At 39.6% G+C, this 9,842-nt stretch overlaps 1 protein-coding gene across 1 annotated transcript; it reads left to right on the top strand.

Annotated features, from left to right (window-relative positions):
* Positions 1–273: 273 nt before the first annotated feature.
* On the top strand, positions 274–8,839 carry LOC146450195 (TNF receptor-associated factor 4-like; the record flags this gene model as incomplete). Its single annotated transcript, XM_085100636.1, has 8 exons — positions 274–524; positions 1,268–1,316; positions 2,895–2,999; positions 4,146–4,307; positions 4,968–5,048; positions 5,651–5,728; positions 7,287–7,662; positions 8,215–8,839. Coding segments are annotated over 8 exons (1,389 nt in total), but the record flags the coding sequence as incomplete, so codon positions are not given.
* Positions 8,840–9,842: the final 1,003 nt, after the last annotated feature.

Raw genomic sequence — 9,842 nt, 5'->3', positions numbered from 1 at the left:
CCATAAGATTCAGCACATCTTAAAACATTTTAAGTGGTACTACAGTCCAAAGGAAGGTACTGATCGATCATTAGCTTTCGTGCCAGAATGGCCAAACTATAGGGTCGGCGAATTAATATAGTGTAGAACCTTACCATGTGACTCAATGATCCACTTTATAAGACCAGGAATAATACAACAGAAATTAAAAATTTAGAAGAAGCTGTCGTCCTAACTGCATGATCTAGACAATAAGCCCAAGTACGGCTAGATTTCTTTGAGTAATTGTCATATATTCCGTGTTTGCAGGAATTCAGAGCTGGAGGAGTAGTAAAGAGTCCCATTAACTCTCGACCAACCAGCGGTCATTTGAGCCCAGCCTCTCTCAGCCAGCTGCAGCCGAGAGAGAAGACAAAGGTGACGTTCATTTTTCCTTTGGCTGAGAAATACCGATGTCCCGTATGTAAAGATGTACTGCGATACCCTGTGCAGTTTGACGAGTGTGGACACAGGGTTTGCTCAGCGTGTTTTCCTGAGCTAATCAGGTAAATTACAATTTGCGTTGTTAACTGAATGAATGAATGAATGAATGAATGAATGAATGAATGAATGAATGAATGAATGAATGAATGAATGAATGAATGAATGAATGAATGAATGAATGAATGAATGAATGAATGAATGAATGGACAAACGGATGGACGGACGGACGAACGGATGGATGGATGGATGGACGGACGGACGGACGGACAGACGGACGGACGGACGGACGGACGGACGGACGGATGGATGGATGGATGGATGGATGGATCGATGAATGAATGAATGAAGGAAGGAAGGAAGGAAGGAAGGAAGGAAGGAAGGAAGGAAGGAAGGAAGGAAGGAAGGAAGGAAGGAAGGAAGGAAGGAAGGAAGGGACGGACGGACGAACGAACGAACGAGCCAACGAGCGAACGAACGAACGAACGACAAACGTGATTTAACAACACTGTGACATTCATCCAGCAAAAATGTTGATCAAACATCTTCTCATATGGGGTGGGGTGCTAAACGTTCTAACAATGTTGAACCAGCAAATGTTATGCAACAGTATGTTTCAACGGTTAGCTGGCTGGAGCTTAACACCAGTCGGACCAAAAGACTAATAGTAATGGAGACGGTGACAAACTATTCTTCCGGGTGTTAAAAAATGCGGTGGCCAACAATTTAATTTAGTAATTAAGCTATTAACCTAATCTGTAATAAGTAATCAAAGTATCTGTCATTGTCTTGCTTACTTTTGCTATAGAGTTGAGCCAAGATGCCCAATCGATCAGAATCCAATCGACAAAGATTCTGTAAGTTAATATTTTCTAACGGGCATAGCAATTGGTGGGTTTCGAAATTTAAAGCAATGGAAAACCGTCTTAAGGTTCTTTCTTACAGTGCAACGAACTCAACCGGGGCAACCGATAAAACCAACACTTTGAAATTTAAAGAAATGTTCTCGTTTTTTATTGGTTTACAAACTCCCAAAGCCAGACTCCTTTGTTTTAAACGTGACCTGTGATTGGCTGATCATTGTTGGGTGGCCCCGGTTGAGTTCGTTGCGCTGTAAAAGCTTTCATTTGCCGCATTTTGCCGGATTTACTTTCTCAATTAAGCGCAGGCGTTTATTCCGATGTCGGCCTCATATACGTTTATTCAGGGGATGTTGTATATTTGTTGCTTGCATTTTACTGGTTAAAACGTAAAATATAACCGTGTGAGAGGCATAAACTAAGGCAACTGGAAGGCGAGTTTCCATAACTTCGTTTATTCACAGATGAAAATAAAACGGACATTCTGAAACCTTAACTTATTCTCACATTTTTGGCAGACTTACAGTATTTCAAAATTTTCAAACAGTGTTTTTTCACGTTACCATCCTCCCACCAATAGCGTAGCTTCACTGCCCACTAACCACATACAACCCACAATTCCATGATTTGATCATGATCGCTCAGCACTCGAATGTCTTTACGGTGGCCCAATTACCAGTTATCAACTCTTGATAAAACCGAGGTATTCGTTTCTACTCCCCAGTGACGAAGGACTACAATTTCTTTACAGATTAATCCCCTTATCTTCAGGCATTTTCACTCTGCAAAGTGAGAAGCAATGCATTCCTAATCAGGAAAACTGCCAAAATCTTACTTCTCGCGACTCCACACCAATCTTGTTTCTTGGGTCTTCTTATCTGCTGGTAAACAACGGGAAGGAGCGAGAGTTCTGGGGATGTGACTGATTTGAAATTTGAAACTCGTACAGGTACTCGATCTCGTACTTGTACTCTGATCTTTAGGTCCCTTTGTCTTTGTCCCAGTCCATCAAGACACGATAAACATTACATATTTCTTATTTCATTACCGAGCTTAAAATTCACCATCTTTTCTTGCTTATCATTTCTTGTTCTGTAAGAGTTCCACTTCTGTACAATGGCAAGATATGGAAATTAAAAGAGAGGGGTTCACATTTCAGCGTATGCGCATGAATCTAAATGCTTTTTTCTCTTTCTTATCAACTTTACGGCCTTAAAAATCCCACTCACATGTACTTCAGTAATCACATTCTATAATTAGTCCAAGCAATATGACTGACGACCAAAATCCACAGAAAATGCTAGTGGATTGAACTCATATTGTCGATATTGCCACGGTTGATATGTTTACAGTGATTTGCATTCGAAATAACGCAATCATATGAAAAAATTACGACCTGAGTTACCTATTCCCTTCCGAATGGTTTATAAACAACGAATTAAATTAAACAGGCTTGGGTCATAGCGAGCAAAGGCGAAAAAGTATTATGATCCATGGACATGCGCAGAACCGTGAACCTCTCCCTTTAAACAATGGAAAACGTTTCTTTTTTTACTGTGTAATGTCTGTTTTCAGGCGTATGTGGACAAAGCGTTTAATCGGGAGATTCTAGAGCTTGATGTGAAGTGCAACAATCATGAGTGGGGTTGCATGTGGGAAGGAGAATTTCAGAAGGCGCTTGTGAGTTTTATCCCTATAAGTATTAACTTTTACCAGTGGTATACCGAACCGTCGTACTGATGTTATTAACTAGGGATCTGAAGCGGCGACTACGGCAACGTCAACGAAAACTTCAATTGAAAATATAACTTTATTTTATTTGTGCTACTTGGAGGTTATATCAACTCGTTCAACTTTTACAGAAACAGCGTATAACCCAGGAACCAAATTGGTAGGAGTGGCGTTCAAGTTAAGAAAGAGAATGAAAAATTCACCGTCGGTTGTTGACTCACGTTTTCCACAAAACCTTGAATTTAGTCATTTCACGTTCTTGTTTTCGGAGGACGGCAAAGAAATTTACCAACATTTAAAACGCACTTGCAGAGCGATTGTTTTTCCTCATCAAACCTATTGTTTTGCGGCGTTGTCGTTGCCGTCGCCGTCGTTGTTGCTTAAGTTCCCTACTAACCTAAGTGCTAGGCTTTTCTGGGCGAGGAAGAGAGGAAGGGGAAAAGGTCTCCTCCCCCTCCCCTCCCCCCCTCCCTGCACCTCTCCCTCCCCCTGTCCCCTCCCTTTAGGCAGGCCTTCATGGACCGACCCGCCGACCGGATGAATTCATCTGGACAACAACATTGATCGCCCAATGGCTGTATTAGCTTGCTATTTGGCAATTATCTTGATTAAAGATGCACTCCATGAAACATGTTGACAATGTATCATAAAATTTGTACGCCACCAAACAAGCCCAAGACTGACTTTCTCACCTGAAGGCACTTCATTTGAAGCGAGAACATACCTTCACCTGCTTCCATGATTCTGTTCCAGTAATACATAAAGGAAACTTCACAGCTGTCAAACGTATGACGCATGCTCAGTTGCGCCCTTTCTGTTGCAAGGAAAATTCAACCAAACGTTTCACGTTCGCTTTCAGCCCAAAGAGAGATCGATCAAGTGAAAATAGTGTTCTTTGATGATGAAATTTTGGATCACAAAGATGCAAATGCAATGCATTGCGGCATTTTTCACAGTCCAAATAAAAGAACGATATACATTGTCAAGAAAACACAAGCAGATTTCATTGTCCGCCTTGCGTTTTTATCTGAGGAAATACCACAGTCGTTGGAACTGACAACTTTAAATAAAATCTTCATGTCTTCCTTTCTTTAGGAACACGCTAACGAATGTGAGTTTGTGGACATGCTGTGTTCTTACGACTGTGGGGCCAAATTTCAGAAACGATTTTTCGAGAGGCATGTCGACAAAGACTGTCCGAAGAAGATCATTGTCTGCCCATACTGCGATGACAGACACCTGAGGGAGAATAGAAAGGTTGGTCATTAATCAGGTTGATTTACATGAAGGATGAAGCCGTTGTAAAGCTCCCATTTGAAAATTACCTCCACATAACTTTTTCCGGATCGGTTCGACGAGAAATCCAATAATTCATACAAAGCAAGCATATGAAGATTCCATTATTGATTGCTAGGGCGTTTTGGTTGTCGCGAATCGTACAAATTTAAGAGAATGTATCATGGTGAGAGTGATCGTCGGCGCCCCCTTAAATTAGCCTCTTTGTTTAATTTGCAAAGAAATTATTGCTACAGCATGAAAAATAATACTGTATCCTAGAAACGTGAAGGATGAGAAGATCATAGGTCATCAAATTTAACAGATTTGTTTGGGAAAAGTGATCCAATCTTAGTACAGTTTTTGCACGCTAATGATACCGAGCGAACACCCGAATAATTACTTGAAGATTTTCAAATTATCATCGGCACAAACAATTTTCCATTAGTCTAACCCTGTGGATGTGCTTGAGCTTTGCAAATTTTTTTTTCATTACTGACTGGAAGTTCACAAGGCAGTTGGATAATCGTTGTTGCCATAAACAACTACAATCCGCTGTAGTGTGTTGCGAGTGACAAATGTATCACCCGATAAAAAGAAGCCAATACCATTTTCGATTTTTATCTTGCATCTCTATTTCAGAGTCATCTCGATGAATGTCCAAAGCTGCCGATGCCCTGCCCCAACAAATGTGAAAAGAAACTTGTTATCAACAGGGACCAGGTGAGAAGTGATTAATAACAGCTGCAGCCACAGCAGTCACAGTGCTGCTTAATTGTTGTTGTTGTTGTTGTTGTTGTTATTATTATTATTATTATTATTATTATTATTATTATTATTATTATTATTATTATTATTGGTAAAGGTCTTAACGATGATAACAAGAACGATTACAAATACATGGCGACGATAATGACAATGATGATAATGATGATGATGATGATGATGATGATGATGATGATGATGATGATGATGATTGTGATGATGATGACATCTTGTCAATGACGATGACGCAAGATGACAAAGGCGACGTTGACAATGATGATGACGTTTAGAATTATGACGATGATGTTGGTGATGGTAATTGTTATGATGCTACTCCAGAGGCAAACTTTTTCACTATACAGTGAACATCATGAAGAAAACCTTTCGGGTGTATAAAGCGTGAAATTTGTTTGTTTGTTTGTTTGTTTGTTTTTATTTATTTATTTATTTTTTATTTTTTTATTAATTTATTAATTTATTTATATATTTATTTGTTTATTTATTTATTTATTTTTATTTATTTATTTATTTATTTATTTATTTATTCTCTTTTGTTTCAGCTTGAACACCATGTCAACGAGGAATGTCCTAAGACAAAGATGAGCTGTGAATACGAAGAGATAGGCTGCGCACATAGGGTAACCATTTATATTCTCAGAATAGATTCAGTACCCTTCAGTTACTTTGTTAGTTACACACTTAACTGTGTTTGACCCGCTCTAAACACCGTGTTGCACGGAAAAAAGCAACTGCTACACTTGCTACTGCCCCCTTTAGGGGATGCTAAACCATCAAAGTGTCACCTCTAGCATTTTCTAGGAGTTTGACGTGAAAACTGCAAAGGACCGCGAACGATAATGCTGCTAGTTGACGTAGGATCTACAAGAGACCTAATCAGCCAAAAATAAACTGTAACACAAACTGCAAGGCTGATACTACGTGAAAGAGTTGACTTTGCGAGACAACAACGCAACAGAAACCGACAAAACAGGGCTGCAACCGTGGACAGCTGTTTCGTTCTTATTGGAACTCGTCAGCACGGTGTAGCAGTTCTATATGAAACCAGCAACAGAGCCAGCTCAAATAAAATGCAACAAAACCCATGCCCTATCAAGTTTCGTACTTTGAACCTGCCCGCTCCCCGAATCACGCGCTGCCACATCACGTGCCTCAGGGAGAAAGCAGGCAAAGCATCGAATTCCTGTCTCGCAAAGTCAACTGAATGTAGATGGATAAAACCATCTTAACATTGAAACGCATGGACAAAACCATGCTTAAAAGTCACAGCATATCGGATCTGTTAAGACCTACGGCCCCAAAAAATAAAGTAGACGTGAAAACTGCAAAGGACCGCGAACGATAATGCTGCTAGTTGACGTAGGATCTACAAGAGACCTAATCAGCCAAAAATATGAGTTTGCAGGCACCCCTTTATCTAGCTGTCGAGGAAGAGACAAAAGTTTTTTGTCTTAAGGCTCGTTTAAACGGTTTCAACATTTGAGTAACATTCGTTCAACAAAAGTTGAACGGACGTTGGGCAAATATTGGACAAATGTTGAACGGAGTGTTCAAACGGTTTCAACTCCATTCAACATTTTCGAGAGCAAGGGAAATGTTGAATCGATGTTGAATGAAAGTTTAAACCAATTTAAATGTGATTCAACACACTTTCAACAAGCTTTCAACATTTTTTTCACCTTCAGCAATGTTGAACGACCTATTTAAACGCCCACGACATTTGGTTCAACAAAGTGTTATAACATTTTAAAGAATTGTTGAAACCATTTAAATGGGCCTTTAGGAAACAACACAATACATCTTAGAGACCAAAAGACTACAAGTAAAAGCATGACTTAAACAGCTTCAGTAGTTTTGGAGAAATCAGGCTTGAACGCGATTCGACTACCGATGCTACGCACTCACAGGATGAACTAGCAAGCTAACTAATGAGCTGGTCGTCTGCAACTTGGCAAAGCTCTTTAAAATTAATCCATCAAATGAATTTATTTTAGTTTGGATCAACGTTTAAAAATCAGAGAATATTTTGATCATTTGTTACTCACTAATGCCTCTACAGGTCGTTCTGGCATCAACCAAATCAATCAAACTTTATTCAGTACTACATGTAATAAACTTGTGGACTTTATAAACACCAAGCATGCGCCTTTCTAATTTTAATTATTCTTTTGTTTACAGTGTAGTCGAGACAAACTTCCCAAGCACCGCAAAACCGAACTTATAGGTCACGTGAGAATGCTCTACGATGTCGTCATGGCAACGAAGAAAGAGCTGGAAGAGACTAAGCTCCAGCTTAGAGAGCAAACAGAGGCAAACGCAATGCAGGAGAAGCGCATTGCAGACCTGGAAAAGATCACAAATAGTCAGCTGATCTGGAGAATCGACGACTATCAAAGAAAGCTTAAAAATGCGAAGAGCGGGGAGGCGGAGACGATCTTCAGCCCAGAATTCTACACGAGTAGGAACGGGTACCGGCTCATGGCTTCGGCCTGTTTGAACGGAGATGGTAAAGGCAAGGGCACTCATTTGTCTGTGTTTATCAGCGTGGTTCAAGGTAAGTTCTTCACTTTTGTAGCCTCCTACGAGCAGAGAGTAAGTTACAAGAGCAAAAGAAGATCAATAAAAATTGGAGACAAACAACACCATAAGAAAGCGTTGTTAAAATCTCACACACAAATACTAACTACATTTTATACATATTTAGAATTTTGTAAATTCCGAATGTAAGCCCATCCCAATTTTATATGTATTGTAAAAGAAAAAAAGATTTTATCTACATAGTCAAGAGTTAGAAGTAAATTGTTAAGCTGCAAGGAGGTTGAGAGTAAAGTCAATTTAGAAAATTTGAGAGTTGGAAAGTAGTTAGAAAGGGAAAGGATAACAGCTTAAAACCTGACGAGCTCAATGTAACAAAATGGGCAAGAAAACAAATTGTTGGTCCGTGCACTTCGGCAAATTGAATGTTGATATTATACCTTTCATATTTAATAGGACTCGTCTTTTATAAGAATGTCTTCCTCCAGTCTTTTTGGGAAAGGGGGGATAGAGCGGTTACCCAAGTCACAGAAAGATTGTCTCACGAATAGCTCTCCTCCATCTATCCTAGGAATTTACGACTCTCTCTTAAAGTGGCCGTACAATTACCGTACAACGTTCTATCTTTTGGATCAGAACTGCGACCATCAAAAAAGAAAGCACATCTCGTTTTCTGTGAAACCGAACGTGTGTCCCGAGAACGAACCGTTTCTTGGCCGACCAAGGAGCAGCAAAAACCCGAGCTTTGGCGCGGGAAAGTTCGCGTCGCACGAGGACATTAACAAAGGACAATATGTCAAAGACAACACGATGTTCATCAAGGTTATCGTGGATTGTGATGGATTTAGTGAGCCTTGAACGTCCAAAGCAAAATGAGAACTGCCGTTTAGGTCTGTTTTACAACCAAGGACTTTAACGGAAGTAGTCGAAGAGAACCTACCAAACCATAAAATATGTTGGTGGTCTCTGCCTGTACCCTCCCTTCCTCAACCTCAAAACATGGTGGTTTTATTGCATAGCCACCCCTCTATCCAGCATTAAAAGATGACAATCATATTCAAACTTCACTTTTCTTATTTCTCTAGCAATGCTGACTCTTGCTAGCTGAATATTTCTGCGTCAACTCAAATTTTAAAGCCAATAAAATGTTGTCGGTAATGTTCATGAGATAGGTGGTGCCTTCGATAACCCCCTACCCCAGACAAGGTAGGTCCTCTTGGAACAAACTTGTTATAACCTGTTCATTAATACAGCAAGAATTGTCGTCATCATCGTTTCATTGTCATTATTATCAACGTCATTGTCATCTTCATTTGACCGAATACTACTTGCAACCGCTGCTGCAAATTGGAAGCGAGACACGATTTAGCAGAAAAACTAACGCGGAGAGATTTCGACGTTTCGATGACATCCTGTCATCATTATCAAGAAAATGAAGAAAATTTACATAAGTAAGTAGACAAAACTAAACTGAAAACAATAGTCTATTGTTCTAAGCCAGTGAATCATCAAGTGACCTCACACAAAGGAAAACCAAAGTCAAGTGAATAATTTGGCTTGTATTGAGTCTGATTGGATGTTAAGACTTGGTCTGTACTTCTTAATCAGGAGCATCTCGTATACCAGACAGTCCATCTTTCCTTGGCATTTCCTCAGAACTGCGAAATTCTTGGCTAAGTCAAGAGATCTAGGGCTGGTATCATGATCTTGTTGAAGATGTCTGCAAATAGATGAAGAACTGCGACAGTGTTCTTCAATTCTCTGAAAAATAATTATGGCTCAGCGATACCAACTTTCAGTGTATGCCACGTTTACTGAGGTGAATCATGAATTTTTATCACTTAGTTGTTACCCTTAACAGCCGGCTCTAGAAAATAAATATTGTAAAATTTAGAATTAGGGATGTAGGAGAAAAATGTAGAATTAGGTTGTGGAAAATCGTATTAAAAAGTAGAAGGGAGGGAACGCCACAAATTCAAGTTTCGCTTAGTTCAAAAAGTTTCGTTTGACTTATGTCGCAACGCCACATTGAAACGCTTTCAACGACACGAGCCGTTTGCAACATCTCGTGTTCTAATGAATAACTGAATAAATATATAAATAAATAAACAAGCAGACAAACATATCACTTTATTTAAGAGTCAATGGTATTTAGCAAAGAGTATACAATTACTATCCAGATCGAATTGGAATAGGCCC

The sequence above is a fragment of the Pavona decussata genome, unplaced genomic scaffold, assembly GCF_977016875.1.
Source record: "Pavona decussata unplaced genomic scaffold, jaPavDecu1.1 SCAFFOLD_482, whole genome shotgun sequence".
NCBI lineage: Eukaryota > Metazoa > Cnidaria > Anthozoa > Scleractinia > Agariciidae > Pavona > Pavona decussata.
This window is presented reverse-complemented; position numbering and strand designations above follow the sequence as displayed.